We start from the raw sequence: 26,382 nt of genomic DNA on the forward strand, positions 1-26,382 counted from the left end.
ATCACTTGTTTCCTAGCACTTTATTCTGCTATCAGAACACTAATTCTATCCTACCATTATTAAATGTGTTTTTAGTACTGTGTCTATTTACTCTTCTTCATTACTACTTAAGGACAGAGATTACTATTTTATATTACTAATTTTAATATCCAGGTCCCTCTCATGGAATGATAATCCTGTGGCAGGTACTCAAAGTACTGCAGTAAATAATGTGGTGCAGCTACTATATACACCCAGAATTATACCCACACTTAACAAAAGCATATTAAAAAATATTTACAATAAAATGAGGGAAAGGAGGACAAGTTAACATTTTAAAAACAAGATTTAACATCAGCTCTTAAATGATAAACATTCTTTGTTTATCTTTAAAAATAATCTTAAAATATTCCAGGTTTTTGGTTTCAATATAGCAAATTGATCCTTCAGTTTACTCTCACTTGAAAACCTTCATTAAAATGTTACATATAAAGAGTATTTCCTCTGGAGGGAGAAACACCACTCACAGGATTTTATTTTTCTCTGCACCTGCTTGTTGTTGTAGCAACAGAGAAAAAGTAGTGAGAAGAAAGCCCTGGGGTGGTGAGAAGCAGCAGGTCTATTTCTGTACTTAGGTTAAGCAGTCAAGCAAAAGCAGTCAATCACTGACCAGTGGAATCTTCAGGCTGCATCCTCCTGGTTTTGGAGGTTGCTGAGGACACTGGAGAGAGCTCTAAGTGACTCTCACTTCATGCCTTGACCACTTCCCATAAGAGAGTTGGAGGAGAATTAGAAGAGTCCTACTTTTTATAAATCTTTACCTGGGAGTCTTGCTCCTGGAATGGTTTGCTCATTTGATTCATCATATACTCATGACACAGTAAGCACCATGCAAGAGGCTGCCCCAGAAGACATGCAGCTCCCTGAATCAAGATGGTCCCAGTGCTAAGCACGTGCTCACAGTAGGGTTTTCTACCTGCAGTAAAAGCACTTGCAGGCTTCACTGTCCCCAAACTTCCGGATATGCTGGCTAAGTCCAAATGAGCCCTGTGACTTTGAAGCAGATTTTTTTTTTCCTGTAACTTCTCTGACCTGTGTGAGTTCAAACTGCCAGGGCCCTCTGATCCAGGTTTTTTGTTTGTTTTAAAACAATAAAAATGGGGGTTTAAAATCAAATCTTTTGTTTGCCTTTTTTTCCCTTTCTTTCTTTTGAGGGAGACATTTTGGATTACTCATATACCTTAATTTATATAGCTTGATTCCTGCTTCAAAAAAATGTGTCAGGGGAAAAAAGAAAGACCAGAGGAGTACCAGGTCTTTCCTTAGACTTTGCTGCATTCCTGAAAGCTGGCACTCAGTACATGCTAGGGAGAGGTTAAAGCCAATACTGAAATTGTTTTTCCTTACCTGAACTGTAATTCACCTTAAAAATAATTTGGGAGGGGGGAGAAGCAGTGTTGTTCAGGGAATGTGTATGTGTGGGAGTGTGATTTTTATTTTGTGGTTTTTGTTTTTGTTTTTTTTACAGTGGCTCTCTAAAGTATTTTCATAGTATGTTTAATAATCAGTGCTTTAAAAAGCAGTAGTAGCCAGTAAAGTGAGATTCTTGTTCTGGGCCCTGGGATATGTCCCATGCCAGTGGGAGAAGTTCTCACCCTGAGTAGCATTCACACACCAGTTCCATGGGCAAAAGCAAGTGTTGGAATCAGAAAAACCACAGACCCTCATCAAAAGTAGCCCAGCATGGATTTTCATTTCATAGGCTACAGTAATTTTTTTTTAAATGGAGTAATACCTTTTTTTTAAGTTTGAAATTTGAATGTGATTTCTAATTGTGTCAGATACTAAATGTTTTAAAGCTATAACAAAATTTAAAATTTCTTCGTTTTGTTTTTAATTTATCTGTTCTTTTATCTATTAAATTGTTTTATGTGGATGGAGTTTTCTCTTAACATTTGTTTCTATAACCAGAAATAAAATTATATATCAAAGAAATAAAAAAGAATGTTTAAAATAAAAAAAAAATTCAGTTGTACTAAGATATATTAAAGGTTAGCAAACAAACACATTTTGGAGAATATGGAATATAAAGATTCATACTAATGTTGCAAAAGCTAATCAATGCCAAACAATGAAAAATTTAATGCAGACAAAAGGAGGCCCCAAATAACTTTGGCAAAAGAGAAGCTATCCCAGCAGAGCCACAGAAAAACGTTCAAGCTCAGGGTAGCAGGAATAGGAAAGGTATGGGGCAAAAGCAGCAGAGAAAAGCGAACCCACGTAGATGTCCTCAGCTTTTACCTTCAGGCTTTGAGAAATTCACAATGCTGGCTAAGCAAAAAGGGGATATGCCACAGTGGGCACAAGGCACAGTGCTTTAACTAATTTTATCACAACTAATACCAAGAGGATCCAGAAGGGTTAGTTGTAAAATTCCCTAGTACGCCCAATCTCGCAAGCAGCTCTTTCCCTACTTCTGGAGGTGCAATCAGAAACTTTTGATCACACACCTAAAAATTTCAAAATGCGGTACATAACTACAAATTGTACATTTTAAATAAAGTATACTATTCTATTAATAAAGAATATATTTTTTAAAGAATTAGAAAAAGAAAAATTAGAAACAAACATTTCAATGGTTTTTGCATCGTAAGAGATCTTGGATCTCCTTGGGCACACAAATATTTTACTCCCACAAATAGAAGCTAGATAAGGAGGCTAGTGGAGGAATAGTCAGCCTCCAGGAACAAACCAAGGGACTGCATGCACTCAAAATAAGCACCCCTAATACACAGACGTTAGCCTCAATCTAATATCACAATTAAAAGTGGGATTTTGCTTCATGATGACCCATGTAGCTATGCATCTTCAGAGGACCCATTCTACTCCTGGCCTTACCTGAAGCTAGAAGTAAGGATTTTGAAGGCTTTCACCATAAAGGAACGATAAATGTTCAAGGAGACAGAGAGTGTAACCGACTTAAACATTATACAAGGTAATATCTCACAATGTATATATACATAAAACTCAATGTAATGAGACATCACATTATGTTCAATTTTTAGGTTTTATGTATGTTTTAAAATTTAAATTATTAAAAAAGTGCTATCATACAAATGTAGGAATGAGAAAGAATAAATATAAAGAATATCTCTATAACTGTTCAAGTTATATGAACAGGTACTGAGAAAAATTCCTAGTGCTACACTGCTGGATTATCAATAATGGTACAGGAAAAAATAGAAGTATGCACTAGTGGGATGGGGACGTGGCTCAGTGGTAGAGTGCTTTCCTCACATAGATGAAGCCCTGGGTTCAATTCCCAGCACCACAAATTCAAAAAAAGTATGCACTGGCATACATGTGGTATCGAAGTTGTATGTTTCATGTGATTAAATCATACCTGGTCAAAAAGCTGTTTGCCAGTTGTATTGGGCTGAATGGCAAATTCCAGTTCAGCATCCATTGTAGTTACTCGTACATTGATCTGTAATAAAAACAGAAGAGATAATCATTAGGAAAGATAATATACTTAGTTACTTATTAAATAGGCATGAGAAAAATCTTTTATCTGATTTATAATATTTCCTTTATTAAAATGACATCATTTGATTTGAAGCACAGGACATCTTAAATCTATTTGGGAATTAAAAAAAAAAATGAACTTCTGAAGTCCTCATTTAAAAACACCTCCTTGAATCTGACATAACTTTCCTATGAATATATGAATATACCACAGTGAATCTCCACATCATGTTCATTCACAAGAATGGGATCTTAATTAGAATGAGATATACTTCATGTTTGTATAAATGTCAAAATTAACTCTACTTTCACGTATAACTAAAAAGAACAAATAAAATAAAAAGTCACACAACACCTTTGCTTTAAACTAATGTGCTTTCCCTAGATTAAGTGGTTTGGAGAGAGCAGGTGTTAAGGAAAAGGGGTCATCAAAAGGCTACAAAAAAATTAAAAAAGTCTCCTCCATACTTAACATATACTGGGACGATAGGCCATGAACCTTCTATATTCTCATTTAGACCTTGCAACAATACTAGGAGATACTATGTTCACTTCTATGGAAATTCAAAAGGTTCCCATTACTTGTCTAAGCACACATGGAGATCAAAAAGCAGAGGAGGTGTTTAAACTGAGATCTAATTCTTAATTCTTCTCACTATGCCACATTTCTCTCAACATAAAAATCACATACTTAGTTTTATTCATACTGCAAACATACTCTTGACTTTATAAAAGGCAATTTCTATAGCACTTTATTTACAAGACTCTATACTAAATACTATTTTTTTGTGTAAAAACTGAGTTAAATAGCAATCTGAATTTTTGGTTTTGGTACTGTGGATTAAACCCAGGGGTATTCTACCACTGAGCTACATCTCAGTCCCTTTTTATTTATTTTGAGATAGGGTATCACTAAATTGCCCAGGTTGGCCTTTAATTTGGGATCCTCCTGCCTTAGCCTCCCAAGTCACTGGGATTACAGGCATGCACCACCACACCTGACTGTCATTCTCGTCTTTAAAAACTAGTTCTATCCCTCACAGGTGTGTGTGTGTGTGTGTGTGCGTGTGCATGTGTATATATAAATATATATATATATATATATATATATATAAACATTGATTGTATTCAGCTACACTATAATTTTAAGTACTTGTTAATAAAGTCTTTCTTAATATGGACAATGGTTACATGGATATATTCTCTTTAAGAAAGTTCAACTATACTTAACACATTAATTGTACAAATAACTAGGATTCACTATGATGCAGTGTTTTGATTTGTAGATTCTATTCCAACTTAAAAAATTTAAAATTATACACTATAGTTTGATTTTTCAATTATATTTCTAAGCTGGACATTTTTGTGAGTAGTTACAAGTCATTTTCAAATCTATACCATCTTCTACATGTGATGAAATAATTTATGTACCCATTTTTCTGTCAATGGACATTGTTTCCATTGTTATGAACAGTCTTAAACACAACTCCTAGTTCATATGCATAATTTCTCTACACGTATATATGCAGAAAGAGAACTCCCAGACAATATATGCACACATCTTGAACACTTTAATTAGGAATAGTCAAACAATTTATATTCTCATAGTAGTGCCTAAGAATTCTTATTGATCTGCATTTTCACTAATGGTGGGTATCAACAGATTTCTTTAATGTTTGACAACCTAGTAGGAAATGATGTATAAATATGGTCTTAAAATATGCTTCCCTAATTGCTGATGAAGTTGAGAACATTTTTGTATATGTGGCATATAGTATTCTAAGATGATCCCCAAGAGCTCTGTGCCCTATTGTTTCACCCATGATTATAATGCATTACATGATAAAAAGGATTTTGTAGATGTTTTTAAGGTTAACAATCAGTTGACCTTAAGAGAAATTATCTGGCCAGGTGTGGTGGCACATGACTGTAATCCCATCTACTCAGGAGGCTGAGGTGGGAGCATCACAAATTCAAGGCCAGTCTGGGCAACTTGGACCGTGTTTCAAAATTTAATTAAAAAGTGAGGGGGATGTTGTTCAGTGGTCGAGCCTTTGCCTAGACTGTACAAGGTCCTGTGTTCAATCACCAACACTACAAAAACTAATAAAAGATTATGTAGGTGGGCCTAAACTAGTCATAAGTGTACTTTAAAAGCAGAATTGTTCTCAGACAGGTTACAAAATAAGTCAGAGCAATAGAAAGCAAGTACAATATGCTTACTAACCACTCAGTCTCACCTTTGAAATGTCTGTTCCCATCTGTCTTCTTTTCCCATTTTTTGTTTTGTTTCTTTCTCACACTTATGCATCTTTGTATATTAATCTTTTGTCAGTTATTTGTCACAAAAAAATCTCCCTGTTTGTCATTCTGTATTCTTTATGATGCCCTCTTTAATAAACATTTTAATTTTAATGTTGAATTCATGTTAATTAATGTTTTGAATACAGATGTCTTTTTGGGGGGCGGGTGAAGGTACCAGGGATTGTACTCAGGGGTACTCGACCACAGAGAATAGGTCACACCCCCAGCCCTACTGTGTATTTTATTTTGAAACAGGGTCTCACCAAGTTGCTTAACACTTCACTTTTAGTGAGGCTAACTTTGAACTCGTGATCCTCCTGCCTGTCTCCTGAGTTTTTTGGCCATATTTAAAAATAATATTTCCCTACTCTGGATTCACAAAGAGAGTCTTATATTTCTTATTCTACATCTTAAAGGTTTTTGATTATTTGTCTTTGATATTTGCTTATGATGAAAGAGAATCGATTTCATTCTTAATCCCTATGTGGATAATAATATGGAGATTTTTTAAAATCTCAACATAATTAATTTACTCCCCAAAGACTGTTCTGTCACAAATCAAGCATCTGTACAGGCATGGATCTCTGTTCCACCAGCCTATTTAACAATTCCGCTAATATACTATTTTAATTACTATATCTTCAAAGAAGTGTTGATATCTAGTAGGGTAAGTCTCCCCTCATTATTCTACAGAATTGTTCTGGCTATTCTTGGTTCTGTATTTTAGTTCCTGCATCCAAATAAAATGGTAAATTTTCAAAACCCCACATCTATGATTTAGAACTATACTATATTTATCAGTCTCTTGGGGTAAAAACTAACATCTTTCCAATATTAACTCTATCCACAACTACAGTTCTCATGTGCATTGATTTAGGACATCTTCAATGTTTTTTAGTGTCTTTTTTGAAAGAGACTAAAGTTGCTTGATAAAAATAATCATAATCATAATAATCATTGTTAAGATATTTTCCCTTGGACATTAAGGTTTTGTAGCAATTGTAAATATGGGTCCACTATCCTTAATCCATAATTTTGACATCCTAAAAGCATTTAAGACTGAAATTTTAGTTAATTTTGGGTGAAAATTTGACATGAAGTAATGTGAGACTACTACTCATGGTAAATTAATTCATTCCATTTCCTATGAACATTCACACATTTCTCTATAGAAATGTTAATGTTTTAAGATGACATAAACCTGATAAAAGTTTCATGACATAATGTAATATGCACATTATAGTCACTTTTCTGAACTACTAAAAATCCCAAATTCTGAAACTCACTCATCTAGTTTTAAGGGTTTCAAAAAAAGGATTGTGAATGTGATGAAATATCTTTTCAAACTGTTTTCTGTTTTTGATTCTGTAGGAATAAAACTGATTTTATATTGGTCCTATTATTTCCCTTGTCAATTGTTACAATGAGTCTGTAAACCTTTGTGTTTATATAAAACAGGAATTAGCAAGTTTTTTCTATAAAGAGCCAAACAGCAAATATTTTGGTTTTGTAGCTCATACATTCACTCAACTCTGCCCCTATGGCAACAAAGCAACCAAAGGTAATAAACAACTGAGAATACTGTGTCCCAATAAAACTTTATTATGGATACTGAAATCTAAATTCCATATAATTGTCATGTGTTACAAAACAATCTTTTTTTTTTTTTTTTCCCCAACCATTGAAAATGTAAAAAATTATCCTCAGCTCATGCACAGTAAAGAACAGGTGGTTCACAGGATTTGGTCTGTGGGCCATAATTTGCAACCCCAATATGAGTAATCCTAAAATTTTCAAATAGTGTTTCTTCCTTCCTGTCCTTAAGTTTTGATTTCTTTTTTCTGTACAACAGGTTTTCCTATGCAATGCTGAATAGCAGCAGTGATAATGAATATCTCCCATCTTGTTCCTGATTTTAGGAATGTTTCCACCATTTACACATTTAGAACAGTTCTTACTGTACATTCCTTCTAGACCTAACTTAAGAGGACTCCATTTTTATTTTTTAAATCACAAGTGGTTGTTCAATTGTAGCAACTGCTCTTTTTGAATGTATATCATGATTTTTCTCCTTCAAACTAACTGCATGGCACAGAGCTACTGGGCTATAATGTCTCTTGGAACTAGGTATGCCCATGTGACTATTCTCTCACGATAGAATGTGAGCACTACAGATGCAGACTATTCCTGTACCTAAGCATAAAACAGTGGGCATGCATCCCTGTGCTTTATCCTCTCTTCCTGCTAGCTGGAGGCAGCTTCAACTATAAATACTATATAAATGCCTAAAAGGTTAGGGCTAGAACTTCTTGGGCTCAGGATCCTTTCACACTCTTGAAAATTATAAAGCACTCAAAAAGCTTTTGTTATATGGGTTGCATACATCAGTATGTACCATATTAGAGATTAAAGCTGATTTAATTTTTAAACATGAACTCATTTAAGTATAATGATAATAAACTTATTACATGCTAATATAATAGCATTGTGATAGATAAAAATGCTACCTACAAATATACTGTTCAATTTTAAAAAGTGCTATAAGACAGCTTTAAATCCTTTTCATTTGATCTTAATAGCAATTCTCAGAGGTAATCAAAGCACCTGTTATCAAATCAACTTTGCAACTGAATCAAGTTTACAGAAGTTATGCTTCACCAAGGTTACATATATACTAAGTATAAAGTTGTGTCAACAGGATCAGGGTAAAACAGAAAAACCAAATTAACTTTCTCCAACCTTTGTGTTTGGGGAAAAAAAATACACTTTATTTTTAATTAGGGTGAGTGGGGAGAAAAGGGTTGGCTAAATTTTGGCCTAAAAAGTTTGAGAAAAAAAATCTCCCATATATTTCAGTGCACTAACCACATACCTGAACATTTAAATTTGACTCTACTCTCAGAAACAAATAAATGTTCTCCGCATAATTACATTGGCAAAAAGTTTTCCAAAGTACTTATAAGCATTCCCATTCCTACTAGAAATACATTTAGGGTAACGGATATTCCACATCCTTATCTACACTTAATATTATCAATATGTAATTACTGCTCTTCTAGTGCATAAAATGTTATCTCACTGTACCTTTATTTCATATTTCCCTGATAACGAAAAACATTTAGAATCTTTTTGTGTTCGCTGGCCAATTAACACAGCTTCTTTTATATAAAGCATCTTTTCAAAATTTTTACCCATTTTTTAAAAAACTGAGTTATTGAACTGTAAAACTTTATATTGCAATTATTTTCTCCCATTCTGTCTTGCTGTTTTCTTATTGCTCTTTTTCACAGAGCAAATGGTTTTAATTTTGATGAAGTCCAATTTTTTCCATAATGGTTCAAACTTTCTTTGCACTAAGAAACTTGCCCCTATCCAAGATCACAAAATTTTTTCATATATTTTCTTCTGGAAGTTTTATAGTTTAGGCTTTTACACTTAGGTCTACAATCTATCTAGAGTAAATTTTTGAGGAAATTATGAGATATGAGTTAATGTTTATGTTTTTCTGTATAGATAACTCATTTCATCAACATTTGTCAAAAATAATTAAAATACCCCATTAAATTGTGTAATACTGTTATTAAAAATCTTACAATATATAATGTGTGTGGTGTGTTTCTATTCCTTTGATCCTATTATCTATCCTTTCACAATTACCATTCACAATTACCTTTCACAATTTGTAGCTTGAGAGTAAGTCTTGAAATGAAGGTGTGTAAATTTTCCAATTTCGTTCCTTCTTAAAATTGCTTCAGCAATTTTGACAATTTTACCCAAAGAAGTCTGCAGGGGTTTAACTGACTGAAATTGAATTAAAACTACCAATATATCTGGGGAGAACTGACATCTTAATAGTTGTTGATAAACAAATTTATCCAACATTATCTATTTCTCCATATATTTAGATCTTTAATTTCTTATAGCAAGTTTTCAGTACAGAGATCTTGCTTTGCCTCTGTACATTTATTCCTAAGTATTTTATGTTTTCTATGCAGTCACTTCATTTTTCAAACTTTGCTGCCATTACATATTTTTTAAAAAACACTGATTTGATTTTTTTTTTTTTTTTTTTTTTACTATAACCTTTTCTCTGGAGGACTTGCTAAATTCAGTTATTAGGTCTAGTAGTTGTTCTGTAGATTCATAAGAACAGTTTATAAACAGTCATGTCATCTGCAAATAGAAAATTTTACTTCTTCCTTTCTGATCTTTATACCTTTTATTTCCTTTTATCCTTTTCTACCAACAAAGCACTTTGTTACCTGCTGAGTCTTCAAAGCAATATTCATGCCAAAAAAACTAAAACTATAACCAACATTTATTCTAAAAAGCTAATGTCCAAAAGAAATACTATAGAAAAAAAAATATATATATACCCCTTTTTATTAGATGAAGAAAAGAACATTTACTCTAGGACAAGAAGAATACGCCTTAGTCAAGAACCATATAATTCTAAAATCAAGTAAAATGATCAAAGATGTACAATTCTAAGACTATATGTCAGTATGAGTATCACTAGCACTATATCATGTCAGAAGTATCACTAGCATCAAAGCTAGTGTGTGAGAACAATGGAAAAATTAACATGCAGCCAGGCACATGCCTTTAATCCCAGTGACTCAGAAAGTTAAGGCAGGAGGATCACAAGTTCCAACCTAGCCTCAGCAACTTAGCAAAACCCTGTCTCAAAAAATAAAAAGTCCTCAAAAAAAAAAAAAAAAAAAAAAGGGTTCTCCCAACCTCTCATTATTTTCTCTTAACAAGTAGTTACCATTTTTGAACACTGAATGTGTACAAGATTCTTTTAATCCTCATTATACTCCTTAAATTAACTAAATATGTATACCCCCATTTTATATATAAGAGGAAATTAAAATCTGGATAGGGTGAATTAAATTAACAAAAGTCATCCAGATTAAATGGCAGACAATTAAGTCAGTTTTACCCCAAAACTCATGAATTTTAACCTTAACTGCCCACAATACTACGCTGTAGCCCCACTAATCTAAAACAAGTAACAGTGCATTTTCTTTGAACAACTTTCCCATATTTTGCCTTGTTCAAAGAATAAAAACAAAAACAAAACAAAATTTACTGCTAATAATATCGTTTTAAGTAAGCAGCATCAAAAGTAATAAAATTCACTTACTGGTTTCGGCATTTTCCTTCTCTTTCTGTTACTTTCTTTAAAAATTCTTCACGTCTATAATTCTGTTGTCACCTTCTGTTAAAGAAAAAGAATAACATTATCTTTTTCATATAAGTTTTTTTTTTTTTTTTTTTTTTTTTTTTGCGGTGCTGGGGATTGAACTCAGGGTCTTAGTGCTTGTGAGGCGAGCACTCTACCAACTGAGCTATCTCCCCAGCCCTCACATGAGGTTTTTAACTACCACTTGTATAAAGGATAAAAATAAAAGCACCAGAAGTTATTATCTATTCTAATTTTCAATGTCTTCTACTAATATTTCACATTTCCTAGGAAGATTAAAACCTGATATTTGTTAATATAATAAAAACTTTACTTTACAGACAATACATCAAAGAAACATGTTTGCTAAGGGCCCAAATGCTGCCTCTCTCAGTGTTGGATTCATCTCTGTACCAGACTAATAGAGAAAAGGACAGTAAAGGTGAGGATGGGTAGATTCAGATTCTAAAGAACTGAGTCAAGAATATTTCTCAACCATTTTTTTGTACTGTCAAAGACAAAAGGAAATTCTAATTAACTACAAAATTTTTAAATTATTCTTGAAAGTTTTAAAATCTCAATGAAGTACCAATTTAGCTTATCCACCTACATCTATAAAATGGTCATAGCTCTGCCCACTAACGATTTTCGTGCTGCTCACCAACAAGCTAGTAGCATTCACTGAAATTGAGAATCGCCCTTTAAGATCAATGGTAAATTGTATCTTCTCCCCCTAAGGCCACAAATCTTATCAAGAATTATGACATTAGGGCTGGGTTGTGGCTCCGTGGTAAAGCACTTGCCTAGTATGTGTGAGGCACTGGGTTCGATTCTCAGCATCACATATAAACAAATGAATAAAATAAAGGTTCATCAACATCTAAAAAAAAAATAAAAATAAAAAGAATTACGACATTATCATACAGTAAATGTTCTAAGAAACATCTAACAAAACTGGGTTTCCCCTCCTTGCAAATCTATCAAAATATCTAATTCTTAATCATTAATTGTCCAAAAAATTATTTTAATTTGAAAACTACAGTAGCGTTCTATCAGATAAGTTTTATTTGAGAATAAACTTATCTAGGTAATGTCTCTGCCAAGAAACTTTGTTACACAATAACCAACTATATATACACTGAATAAGGTCATCTTCCTAAATTTTATTCAAGCACAGACTAATAAACCTCTTTTTAGGGAGAACTTCCTCCTAGAGTGTGTGAGTGTGTGTGTGTGTGTGTGTGTGTGTGTGTGTGTGTGTGTGTGTGTGTTTTATCAGTCATTGGGCAATGAAATTCAGTTGGAAGCACACAACCCTCATCTCTTAACTTGTTCCTAACCTATCCCTTTTCCCCTATATTCCCCTACTTTTATAACCTAAATGTATTTCAGTCCAATTTTTCTACATCCTCTTTTCACCCTTCCTTTACCTTAGTTCATCACCTTACCATCTCAGGTCTTGATTAAAAGTCTCCAAAAGAATCTTTTTTACACATAATTTATTAGCTACTAATTTCCAAATCTCTATCTCCAGGGTTTCTTGGTGAATTGGCTTATCTCAAATAAGACATGGCCAAACACCACAATCTCTAACCCAGAGTCAAATCTTCTTTCCTTCAAAGCTAGATGAATTATGTATTTCTAGAAAGTTATTCACAGTATTTTCTCAGGATTTTTATATCTATTAGACCCAAATTTGTGATTCTTTCTTCATTCCTGTTAATTTTGCCTACTTTTTCTTGATTAATCTTGCCAGAAGTCTCCCTAGATTATTGGCCTAAAAGTCCTATTTTTAGTTTTGTTTACCTTTTATTAATTCTGTTAATTTCTATTAATTTTCTTCATTTTATTCTCATTAGTTGCTTTGGCTTTACTCTGGCTGATTTTCTATTTCCTGTGGTTGCAAGTTTACCTAAGTAATTTCCAATTGTTTATTAGTTCACACATTATAACGATTAAGTATGTCCAACTATAGAATAACTCCAAATATAAAGTCATCTCCCTAATTTGTCAGTGAGAAATGTAAAAATATTTTTATCATTTGAATGTTAAATTAAATGCACATTTATAACATTTATTAGTATACTTAAGTGCTAAAACCATGACCTATGATACTGATTGAGAAAGTTTGCTTCATCTCAAACTTCATAGAATAATTTCATTCTAACTCTACACATACATAAGAAGTATCTGTATAACATTTGGGCTACTTTTTGAATCACCATAATTTTCTAGATTACACTGGTATTTTTGAATCAGTGTATCATATGACCAAACTTTTATCTCAAGTCACAATTATACATAGGACACCCTGCCATTTGTACTGTAGGAAAAATTCTTAATATATCTACATTTTAACTACTCAGGTTTTTTTTGTACTTATTCATTATTACTATTATTTTTTAACCAAGTCTGATCTACATTCCTCTGCCTCTTTTTCCATGTTTAAATCACTCACCAGATGAGCCCTGCAAGCTTTCCAAACTCAAGTGAACTAAAGGGGTTTCAAATCAAGGTGCCTTTCTTGAATAGAACTTTCATGCTCAAAAAGAAGATTTCATCTTATAATGAAAGATTCTTCAGAACACAAATAATATTCTTTTCTAAGGAAAATTTTATGAAAAAAAATCATGTCTTATATTTGAAAGTATAGCATTTTTCCTAAGTATTACTTTAGTGGGTTAGGTTTTTATACATAGTTCTTTCATTGATGTCCAACTCTAAGTGTTTCCATTTCCAACCATGATTCTAATCATACTGAGAAATGTTTTGTTTTTAGTTTTCAAATGGAAGGGTTAGAGAACTTTAGGCAGGATGCTGATTTTTATTATTTATTCCTAAGCTTATTCTTCTACAGTCAAATAATTCATTAGAGCATTTCGTGTTTAATACATGGTCAGTTTCTTTCTAGACTGTTCCAGATATAAATACACTGTATTGTACGCATTTGGCAAGTTATATCAAGCTAAACCAAGTTTTTAACATTTTCTTGAGAGTCTATTATTACTCATTTTAGTCTATTTAATCAAATTTGGTAGAAATGTACCAAGTTTTCTCAACTAATGAATATGGACATTAATCTCTTCCAAAATACAAGCTTTTTATATATGTTTTAGGCTATTTTAAGTGAGTCTAGGTTTAGAATTGTTCTATCTTTCCAGCGAAGAGTTCCTTTTCTTCTCTCTTGCATAAATAATTCTAAATTAACTATTATTCCCTCAGCATTTGGAAGACTCCGGTTTGTTCTAGCAACTGTTACCACAGATTAGAAGTCTAGAGTCAATCTAACTTATTCCTTTGCCTTAATCTATCCTAGAACAATTTTTACATTAATTTCGTTATTCAACATTCCCTTACCACATCATTCCCTACCACCAAACCCTGGGCAAGTTAGCAGGTATTCAAGTGAACTTCCACATCTACTATACTACTTTCTAAACCATATGGTTGGTGTATCCCTCCAATGCAATCTTTCATTAGTAAAGAAGAATAAAGAAAGCAAACATTTAATTATATGCCAGGCTCTACAAACTAAGAGTACTCAAATTACAGAAAAGGTATTTCTCAAATAAGGGACCAGTTAGGCAGGTAAATATTGAAATAATTTATCTGAGTTTTTAATGTTAGAGTTACTTCAAGTTATACTCTACAGGAAAGGATCTTCCAAACAAAATACTCCACACTAAAGTTTTAACCTTAATAAGAGAGCTCTTTTGACATAAAAGTATACACCACAGGCCAACAAACACAGAACCAGGGTCCTACACAAGATAATTAAGCATCCAAAATCCTACAAATATACTTGATCTACACAAACTGTGAAGAAGTGGGGAGCCTAATAAAAACCTTCACAAATATGGAAGCTTCTAAAAATGTCTATTTTCAAATCAGTGTTCATTTTTTAAGGGGGACCGGGAATTGAACCCAGGGGTGCTTAACCACTGACCCATATCCCCAACCCTTTTTATTTTTTCTTTTAAAACAGGGTCTCACGAAATTGCATAGGCCTCATTAAGTTCAAAGGCAGCCTCAGTAACTTACCAAAGCCCTGAACAACTTTGGAAGACCCTGTCTCTAAGTAAAAGACACAAAAAGGGCTGGAGATGTGGCTCAGTAGTTAAGTACCCCTGGGTGCAATACGCCCCCCCAAAAAAGGGTAGGTTATAAAACCATTCATAGAGCCTGGGGCAGTGTTGCACATCTGTAATCCCAGCTACTCAGGAGGCTAAGGCAGGAGTTCAAGACCAGTCTGAGCAACTTAGTAAGCGCTACAACACTTGCCCAGCATATGTGAGGGACTGGGTTCAATCCCCAGTACTGCAAATAAAAACATCCATGGCATGTTGTCACATTTCTTTTTTAGAAGTATGAGAAAGAGACCAAAATGATCATACTCCAAAATACTGAAACTCTAGAATTAGAATGTTTGAAAATTTCTAGAATGAAAATGTAAAATTTATGAAATTAATTTCTTAAAATGAAAGAACAAAATTATTCTAAATGAATAAACTGGGGCTGAGGTTGTGGCTCAGTGAGGCTGTGTGGCTCAGTGGCAGAGCACTTGCCTAGTACATATAAGGCTCTGGGTTCAATTCTCAGCAATGCATACAAATAAATAAAATAAAGGTCCACTGCCAAATTTAAAAAAAAATTAATAAAAAAAATAAACTGAATTGGACTTATAATTTTATAATACCATTTAATAACACCTAAGTAGGTTAATCATTTTTCGAAAAGACAAAAAACACCAATTTGAGTTTTGAAGGAAACTACTTAAAGTGGCTATACAGATTATGATAAAAATAGATGAATATGTTTTTATTTTAAAAACCTACATAGGTAGAAAAGAAATATCAAAAATAAAATAACAGAAAAATAAGCAACAGTTGTAATAAAGTTGCTATGTAAAACACACCTCAGTAAACACTAAAGTGAGAAACACTTCACAAATCTTACTTTAAAAACTGAACAATTGTGCTATTGACTAAAACTACAAATGAAAATGGCTTTAGGTACTACTACTGTTTGTGTAAACTAGCAAATTGTGTTAATTATACATGATAATGTTGTAAAGACTGTGTTGGTAAACAAATAGATAAATATTACTGGCAGCACCATAAGTTGACTCAATTTTTCTAGAAAGTTAGTTGCTAATATAATAACAAGAGCTTTTTTGAACAGGAAATTCTGTTCCTGGAATAAACCCCCAAGAAAATAATATAAAAGAAAGCAATCTCTACCAAGATATTCTCAGCAGTACACTTTACAATAGTCAGTGATTAAAATCACAAAGTAATGTGGAAACTATGTGATAACATGATAGCTACTCCAGGGTTTTGTTGTTGTGGGGAGAGGGTTTTGTTTTTGCATATTAGGACTGTGTCAATATTTACATAAGCTAAGTGGAAAACCAGAACATGTAACTAGCCATTCATCACCACGATGTAAAAACACAGGTACTGTTACAAAGTGTATCTGGAAATACAGAAATCCTGCATTTAGTATTAATCAGGGTTTTTTTAATTCCTAATTTAAAATGGCAGAGATGAGAATTTCAAAAAATATTTTCATTCTTTAAGACATCTTTCACTGTCTTCTTTTACTTTCTAACTAATAATAGTAATATGTAAACTTTAAATTATTATTTACCAAAGATATATATACATATTTGGATATCAAATATTTGTACATTTCTACCTTTTCTCATGACATTATTGAGGAAATAATTTACGTACTCCTCCTCACTCTTAATTTTCTTAATCCTTCCCACCCCTAAATTTCTTAACATGATCTCATTCTACCCCTTTTCCACAATGACTTCCCCAGAAGCAATGAAGTGCAACTGTGGTAGCAACACTCAGGAAGTAGTCTTAAAGCTTTCCATTTCCAGAAAACTACCCACATGAATATGTACTTAAACACAGTGCCACGTGTTAAAGACAAATCATTCAAATAAAACATTCTCTCTTTTGTCCTTCAATTCTGAGGGTGACCCCAAAACAGTCTCCTCTGTACTTCATGCAATGGAAAAACAGCCTCATGTTTACAAGGGAGAGGCACAACAGACTTCCACCTCTCATGTGGTGAAGCAGGTGTTATTAAGGCTAGTTCACACATAGCTTACAATGAAGCTTCAATAATTTACACCAGACTGCCTAATATTACCTTTAAGATACTCTGTTCCCCCAACCCTTTTTTCTGTCTTTTGAGATTCAAATGATCTCTGATCAAATGTCTCTCCTTAAACTTCCAGAACTCTTCTGTCCATTTATTGAGGAAAGTTGTACAATAAAGACAAGTATAAACTGAACTATTATTAGTTACCTTATGGTAACTCTGGCAGTCAAATCAACATAGTGACATCATTGACAAAAGAAGTTCTTTGTCATTGGGGCCCCCTGATTGGGACACTCTAGGCAAGTCTATGGACCTCCTCCTAGAAAAGTCTTTTTAAGTGCATGAGATAATGCATAAAGTTACAAAAGAAATCAATTACATCAAAATATAACAAATTTAGGCCATAATAATGTATGTGCTTCTTTATTAATGCTTTAAACAACATATCTACTAATGCATCTAGTAACTAAATTTGTAAGTAAAGATGATTATAAATGTCATCTTGAGAGAACTTTAATGTATTATAAAAATATTTGCAATTTCTAATGAAAACAGTCTCTGGTACTGCTAATGCTACCATTGCCTACAATCATTATGGATGAAAATGTGTAAAAAAAGATATAATTGTTTTTCTTCCATCCAAGTTCCCATACCCCAGATCCAAAGAACTATGTTTATTATATTTTTAACTCAGCATTAATACTGAATCTAATAGCAATAATAATGCATTTTTACCTATGAAATGTCATATGATCCCCGGATAAAGCAAAGAGAAAATTTTAGTCCCACTTTGCAAGTAAAAAAACAAGTAACACCAAAAACAAGAAGGGTAGTGCTCATTCTACAGATTCTTGACCTACATTACCTAATCTTCTTAATAACTGCCCTCCCTCTTCCTGCCCTACACAGGTATTCCAAAACCTCTTCCTTTTATAAAGAAATTAAGATTCACATAAGTGACTTGCCCAAAGTCACGGGTGAGTTAACAAAGTCGGAGTCCTAAAATTCTAGTCTTGGGGATTCTGACTATCCTAGTCTGCTTTTCTAAAATATCATTCTAGACAAGCTCATTTTAAACAATAACACTTTTCAAGAAACAAGCTATTAAAGCTTTCTCCTCTACTCATATCAGGTTGAAAGACTACCTCTAAACATGTTATTAAGGGTATATGATTAAGTGATATGATCACCTCTGTCATTTGATTTCCTGTAAGGGTGTTCTGCAATTCTAAATAAGATAATATGTACTTGCTAATGTAGACAAGATATCTGCTTTAGGAGTATTTTCAGGGAAATCAAATATTCAACATTTTTTAAAAAATGAAAGCACGAAGCAAATTTCTAAAACTTAAATATAAAGCAGAACTACAATAGTAAAAACACAATTTTAGACTGAATTTAGGTTCTCCTCTAAAAGAGTCTTATAAGCTTAAAAGAAAAATAATAACTGTGTTGTTCCTTAGGCGAACAGAAAGGCAAGTAACACATTATCATTTGTGATTACTAGTTTTAAATGCCAAAAAGTTAAATCATCAACTTTATGAAAACATTAAAAATTCATATGTATGTAGAAATGGTAAAACAAAAATAGACTCATGTAAGTCCTATGTAGCAGGAAAGCAGCACACACTCAAACTGACTTGAGAAATTCTCACAAATAATTCTACACTTTACATGTTCTGAAATACCCAATTTGTATACAGCTACAGCTGATTTTTCAAAACAATAATACATTTCTTAAATATTTTTAAAAGTAAACGGCATTTCTCATGGACACAATAAAGCTATATGGTAATTCTACTAACATAAATACCATTAACCTCACTTTTGAGAAACTGGAATTTTGCTCCTCAAATATTTGCTGCTTTTGTAGAATTAAGCTTTAATTTTTTCAGTTGATTGGTGTCAAAGGCAATATTTTCCTCTCATTTTGATGTTATAAAATGATCAAGCTAATGAACACTGAGGCAACAAACAGAAGCCTAAACAAAAAAAAAAAAAGAAAAGAAAAGAAAAGGCTTTAAGCCAGGGGCAGTGGCACACACCTACTAATGCCAGCTACTCTGGAGACTGAGGGAAAAGTATCACAAGTCTGAGGCTAGCCTAGGCAATTTAGCAATATCTGTCTCAAAGTAAAACTTAAAAACAGGGCTGGGGATGTAGCATAGTGATAAAGCTCTTGCTTAGGATGTGCAAGGCCCTGGGTTGAATCCCAAAACCACAAAGAAATATTTTTTAAGAAGAAAGAAAAGGTTTTCACAACTAGTTTTCCCAAATTCAAGTCTTTATTATCTCCATCCAAAACTGTTTAAATAATCCCTCTTAATTCAACAACCAAAATAAATTTAAAGGTCAGAATACTGGACACATTTAATAGCAACTATAATTATCATGCTCTATGTAGATTAGATATAAGTAGGAGTCTTCTGATATATAAACTACCTTTGCTTAATTGACAAACCAACTTTGTATCATTTTTCTAAGTGTAGAACCTACAAACAGCTTAAATATCAAGTGTTCTCATGGTAGCTAACAAAACTTAATCCATTCCACACATTCCAGAAGGACCTAAGGGTTCTTGAGTCAATTAATCATAGTCCAGAGAAATCTATGTCTACTGCTCCCTCTAAGGGAGATTTTTCATAACAAATACACCTTCTCTGGCTAGCTTATTGAAAAATAATCAGTTAATTTACAGAAATAATGAGAAGATTTTTCAAAAATTTTTAAAGCAGGAAGCAAGAAATATCCAGAACTCACATCACAGGAGAATGGTCAGAACATTATTGCAATGAATATTACTTCTACTTTATACAAACCACTACAATAGCATGTAATGCACTTTAAGACACATAATATGGCATATAATGTATATATATTCCCTTTAGGGAGTGAACTCCTTAATATCTTATTCATCTTTCCAGCCTAAAATGCAAAGAATTTTTTGGCACATGACACTGTCTGAATGTATGATTCACACCTTAAAGCAAGAGTCAGCAAACTTTTATGTAAAAGGTCAGGTAAATAAACATTTTAGGATTTGTAAGCCATATCATGTGTTTTCAGCTACTCTGCTGATAAAGCAGGAAAGCACTCATACATGATAAGTAAACAAATGAGTGTGATGTGTTCAAATAAAACTTTGTTTACAAAAATAGGTAGGAGGGGTTTAGTCAATTAACTATAATTTGTCAAGTATTTAAACAGGAATCAATGTTTTTCATTCCATAATTTAACTACATTTTGTGTCCAAGAAGATATGAATACACATGTTCATGCTTAATTATGTATGATTATGTATGACAGGTCAATCTTGGATCTAATTTTGGTTGGGGGTAAGAAGGAATTCAAGACGTGACATATGACTAAGGCAAATAGTCTAATGGAAACAGAAGGAAAATTCCATTTCCCTTGCCAGTGGCTGTTAGATATGGAATATGTCCTAATCCTGGTCAATAAATTGAAGAAGACATCTTTTGCAGGCATTTCTGGAAAGGATACAGTCCACCTCATTCCTTTGGATATAACTATCTGGATGGGATGCTAATCCTTGCAATAGCCAATATGGGACAAGGGAAAAGCAGTCTTCCTATGAAGTCAACAGGGAATGTCAAAGGATAGAACTAGAAGGAAAATTGGGGTTTGGTGATATTATCAAGCCATTCTTAAGCCTCTGAACTTTATTGTATAAGATAATAAATTTCCTTATTTTTTAAGCAGTTTGAAAATGTTATCTGCTCCCAAAGCATCTTAAATGATGTAAGGGTTAAAACCTAAAGAGTGTTCACAAATTCACCTTAGTCAGTCCTATTTAACTTCAACTTTTCACAAATGAAAGAAGAATGTAAGGTCCAAAAAGTCTTTAGAAATAACCTCAAATTTAGGGAAAAAGAATCTATATCAATTGGAAGGTACTAACTTTATACATTCTATAATCTCCAAGAAAATAATACAGTAACTTTTTCTTTGATACTGTAATTAAAACAGCCTTCCAAAATGATGGTTTTTTTTCTCTAAGTCAGGGGTTAGCAAAGTTTTTCCATAAAGGGAAAGACAGTAAATATTTCAGGTTTGTAAGCCACATAGCTTCTGCCATTATAGCTCAAAAGCAGCCTCACACAGTATGTAAAGATAAAGGCATGCAAATGTTTCAATAAAACTTCAATTACAACAGACAAGTAGGTTGGATTTGGTACACTGGCCATAGTTTGCTGGTCCCTGCTCTAAAATGGCTAACAGCTAAAGTTATCTTTTCAAACAAATCCACTTTACTAGAACTCAAACTGCTTATTTCAAATGTACATAAATTATGAAGAAACCTGTAATCACATCAATTGAGGGGGCAGAGGCAGGAGCATCACCTGTTCAAGGCAGCCTCCATAACTTGGCTAGACCTTGTCTCAAAAAATAAAATGGGTTGGAGATGGAGATGTAGCTCAGTGATAAAGTACCCCTGGGTTCAATTCCCAGTACCTTTAGTTTAGAACATTTAATTTAGAATTAAACTGTGAAAAAGTCACCAATATATTACAGAAGGACAAAATGCAAAACTTACTCATACACAGATTTAGAATTCCTATTAAGTAAAACTAAGTATTTGAAGTTAGTGAATTTACAAGGATTGCTATACACAATAGCTATTCAACTGGGGGGTGGGCATATACGATCCCCAATCTGAATGAACCATTTCAAGGAAGTTGACACTAAGAATTCACTATTAAATGGAATGAAGAAATAATGAATCATAAAGACCATTATTCTTTTTCTAACAGTTTCCAGACAAAAACAACCACAACCACATATTATATGGACATTTCACTATCCCAAATCATGAACCTTTATTTTATTTTATTCAGTACCAGGGATTGAATCCAGAGGCATTTAACCACTGGCTCACATCCCCAGTCCTTTTTATATCTTTCTCTTGAGAAAGGTCTCAATAAATTGAGTTGGGCCTCACAAAATTATTAGCTGGTTTTGAATTTGCGATCCTCCTGCCTCAGCGATATGCCACCATGCCTGGCATATTTTTTAAAGGACACCATTTTTTAATTTTTTTTTTACTGTTTATTATATATCATACTCTAAATAAAACACAAAAAGTGAATTTTACCTTTAATTATTGATCAATAACATTTGCACATTCACTTATACAAACATTTCTGAGTATGGGAAATTCTATAGCATTTCGTTCTAATGATAAGAAACTGAAATATAATTTATTCAGTGTTTAACATAATTGGTAAACACCATTTCTGTGTTTGTTACAATATAATCTTATTATAACAGACTTTAAAATCACAAGGTATATCAAGAATGTTTATCCTTGCATAAATATTGGCATTTTCTATATATACAAGAATTGTTAACAGTTGTTACCTATGAAAAGCAGGACTGGAAAAGGGGCTGGAAGTGTTAGGAAGTATGGGAAGTGAAGAGAACTTTCACCTTTGCCTTTATGTCCCTCTGGGTTTTTTAACTTTGCCATAGAAATACATTAATTTATAGTTTTGAACACATTTAACATAAAGAAAAATAAGGACTGAGGTTGTGGCTCAGTGGTAGAATGCTTGCCTCCCATGTGTGAGGCACTGGGTTCGATTCTCAGCACTGCATATAAATAAGTGAATAAAATAAAGGTTCATCAACAACTAAAAGCAGAAAAAAAAAAGGGAAAAAAAGAGAACAGGCAGAATTGGAGGAACTGTCTGAGGTCAGAGTGAATACCTCTAACACCAAAGAGATGAGCATACCCTGGCTATAGAAGTCTGGGAAGTTCTTAGAATAGCCTTTACTGATCAATAAATACCAAGAAACTTAAAATAACCTTGAAAAGTCTGTAGCTACCCAATCCGGCTCCACTGGATTCTGTACCCAGAAGAGGCATAAAATAGTGCCCACCAGGTTTTGGTGTTTGGGAGGGTCCAAACCATCCAAGAGAGGGTGACTTCCTAGATTTCCCAGGTGCACAGCAGAAACATGAAATTCCACCAGCCATACCCTAGGGGCTGAGGATGTGGCTCAGTGGTGGGGCTTACCTAGCATGCACAAGGTTTGAACCCTAGCACTGCAAAAAAAAAAAAAAAAAAAAAAGGCAAGCCTTTTAGCTATTCCCTACAGAAACATGCTTCATCAGTACTGTCTGGGTACTCACAATTTTTTTCAGTTGTTTTTTGCAGCATTGGGGATTGAACCCTGGGGCACTTTACCACTGAGCTACATTCCCAGTCAATTTAATTTTTTACTTTGAGACAAGGTCTCCCTAAATTATTAAGGCCACCCTCAAACCTGCAATCCCCCTGCCTCAGCCTCCCAAGGAGATGGGATTACTGGCACGAGCAACCACACCCACACTTCACAACATTAATGAGACATATTATTTAGGCATTGGTCTTTGAGAGATATTGGTTAAAATTGGCCCTCATCTTTAAATGGCTCAAGTTAAAATGCATTAAGTTAAAAATGAATAAAAAAATAGGATTTCCATCACCATTCAACATTTCAGATTCTACTATGGTAAAATGTACATTGTTGATTATATTAAAAGATTGTGAACTGAAAGCAAAATATACAAGGACTGTCACTTCAACAGCCTGCCAAAGATAAAAATGAATAATAAAATACAATTCTGCTGTTGGGAATGGTGAAGCAATAAACAACAACAAAAACCTTTGTTCCCATCCCTGAGACTACTGACAATTAGCAAGAGACAGAAAGAACTGCATTTCTTACTATCATAAGGAAAACAATAATCACTTTAATTTCCAGTTAAGTAATCACAATTTCCAAAAAGTAGGGCAGACTCAACGTATTTCCCCCACAACAAATAAATGACACTTATTCTACAGACATATCTGAGCCTTTCCTACATACTTTTCATATATATGAATAAAGAAGTAAACAAAACAATGTATAAGATCCACAACAAGAATTTAACATTTTTAAGTGCCATAAATTTTTTCTCAATTCCAATGTCTATTCATTCCTCACTATAAGCTGCTTATTAAGTTCCAAAATATATTTTAAAAGTGATTAAGAAAGTGCAATCCTTTAAACAGTACACAATTGCTTCAAAAGAAGTGCTCTACGCTTTATCATATTTTAATTAGCTTCTCTAGGAGATATACTGGTGAAAGGAAAACAACCCCCGCCCAAAAAAAAAAAAAAAAACCAAAAACAAAAACAACAGCAACAACAAAATAAAACTCTGCAATCCTAAATATTAGTCTTTCTTCTCAAATCTAATGATGCTGTTTTGACAAATGGTTTAAGCCATTACTTAACCCTCAAAATTAACAGGACAATTGTTCATTCTAAGCTCCGTCCATCATAAAAGAGTATTTAGTGTTCTAAAAACTGTATGCTTCATGCTTCGTCAACAAGAGATTGCAATGTCTATGTTCAAGTACTCGCTTATCAAACAAACCCTCATTATCTTGGACTTTTATATTTACATCATGCCAGTCTTGGAGTCACAGGACTCCCATGGAACTCCTAACAGGTCTTCTGCAAAATCTCAACTGTGTATTGAAATATATTTTTGATGAAGTTGACTTTTTAACGTATTTCCAACCTCATTAATAATCACTCTTTGAGGAAAAACAAATCCTTGGAAATTTTAGAGAAACATGACATTGTGTAGGAACTGATGTGCTCTATTTAAACTGAAATAATCTACTGCCTCCTTTCAAAGTTAGTTCAGGAATTGAGTTCAGAACCCCGTAAAGGAAGGGGGACTGTGATGTACTCAACTTTTCTGGTGGAGGCTGAGATAATAAACTGGGCGGCTTAAGGGCCCAAGAAAGTTAAAGGGCTCCTAACGCGCCCGAAGCAGCAGCAGCAGGTAGAGCGGCGGCTGGGAACACCGGCCTGTCCTCGTGGGTGCGGGCGGCGGGAGAGGCTGGCGCCCCAAAGCCTGCAAGGCAACATCCTTTTTGCCACTAGGGCGGAATGCACGCTCTCTAGTAATTCAACACCCTTACTTTCCAACTGGAGGTCGGGGAGAAGTTCTAATCAATGCCTTCCCTACAATGCAAAACAGAACATTAAGTACGCTTAATATCAGTATTTTTCAAATACCCTCATGGACCTGCCGGCCCAAGCCCGCGGCCCAGTCCCACCTCCCCGGGTCTGGGGTGCGAGGCCGACGCTAAGGGCGGATCCCGCGACGCGCCCGGAGGAGAAACGCGCGGCTTCCGGGCGACTTCGGCCCGGACGGGGCACGGTGGGGCCATGGCCCGCCGCGACTCGGCCGGGCCTCGCGGCTCCCGCCCGCTCTGGGAGCGGCCTGGCTGGGTCGTTTCGGCGGCGGCGCCTCGGCCAGGCGGGCGGGAGCTGAGGCGCGCCAGGCCCGGGCGGCGGCGCCACCGCCGGGCAGCACGGGCCCCGCAACTTCTCACTGCCACCTCCACGTCTGCGGCGGAGCCCGGGAGGGAAAGGGAGGGTGCGGGCGGCTTACCCGAGAGCGAGCGGTTCCTGCCTGCCCGCCCGCCGACTGGCTGGGGCACTGCGCGGTGGCGCCAGGCGTTGGGGCTGCGGCAGGGAGGGAGAGGTGGTGGTGCGAGCGCCGTGCAGCCGGAGAGGAGAGGCGCCGCCGTCACCGCAGACAGCTCCGCAATATGGCCGCCCGGCGCCTCCTCGGGGGGAAAGGCGGGGCTGCCCCGCGCCCCCCGCCTCCCCCTCCCGGCCAGCGGGCCTCGCGCAGCGGCCTGGGCGCCAACGCAGCCGCAGCCGCTAGGGCCGCCCCGCCCGGGCCCTCTCAGCCGCAGGCCGCGGTCTGGGGCAGGCAAAGGCGGGGGACGAGGCTGCGGGCCCGGGGCCCCTGGGGAATCCAGGCGCGCGACCGAAGGGGCGAGTTTTTGCAGAGAGCCCGGGGCGTGAGCGAAGTCTGCAGCTAAGGGTAGCGGAGCCGCCCAGCTCGGAGTGCGCCCGCCGCCTCCCCCGCGAGTGGAAACTTGAAACTCCCGCTGTTGCCAGAGAACTCACTGAGGGCGTTTCCAGCGCCCCCGAGGAGGCGTTCTTCCCAGGGGGAATCCGGCAGCCTGTCGAGCGCGTTACTTGGCCATTCGGCTTGAAAATCCTGGAGTAGGAGAGAGAAATGGGCCTACCTGAGAGGAACTTGTATTTGCAAAACAGAACGTTCCAATTATTTTGTCGGGTTTTAACCTACTGGAAAAGCTTGCTTTTTCGGAGGCAATTTGTAAACTCACCGAAAACACCTCAGTGGATGTGACACCAATGAAAAGTGCGAGTTTTGATCCAAGCCAGGC

At 35.2% G+C, this 26,382-nt stretch overlaps 1 protein-coding gene across 3 annotated transcripts in view; it reads right to left on the reverse strand.

Moving 5' to 3' along the window:
• Nucleotides 1–26,017, reverse strand: part of Rdx (radixin) — an 80,135-nt gene extending 54,118 nt beyond the window's left edge. The window contains exons 1-3 of one of the 3 annotated variants that reach the window (XM_047516197.1): nt 25,572–26,017; nt 10,958–11,032; nt 3,383–3,466 (exon numbers count right to left, since the gene is read on the reverse strand). In XM_047516197.1, the coding sequence (XP_047372153.1) occupies nt 3,383–3,466; nt 10,958–10,969 (96 nt within the window). In that variant the 5' untranslated portion in view covers nt 10,970–11,032; nt 25,572–26,017. Of the gene's footprint in view, nt 1–3,382; nt 3,467–10,957; nt 11,033–25,571 lie in introns of those variants that run through there. The other 2 variants (XM_047516198.1, XM_047516199.1) reach the window with 2 other exon arrangements.
• Nucleotides 26,018–26,382: the final 365 nt, after the last annotated feature.

Source organism: Sciurus carolinensis, chromosome 11 (genome assembly GCF_902686445.1).
Source record: "Sciurus carolinensis chromosome 11, mSciCar1.2, whole genome shotgun sequence".
In the NCBI taxonomy this organism is placed as follows: Eukaryota; Metazoa; Chordata; class Mammalia; order Rodentia; family Sciuridae; genus Sciurus; species Sciurus carolinensis.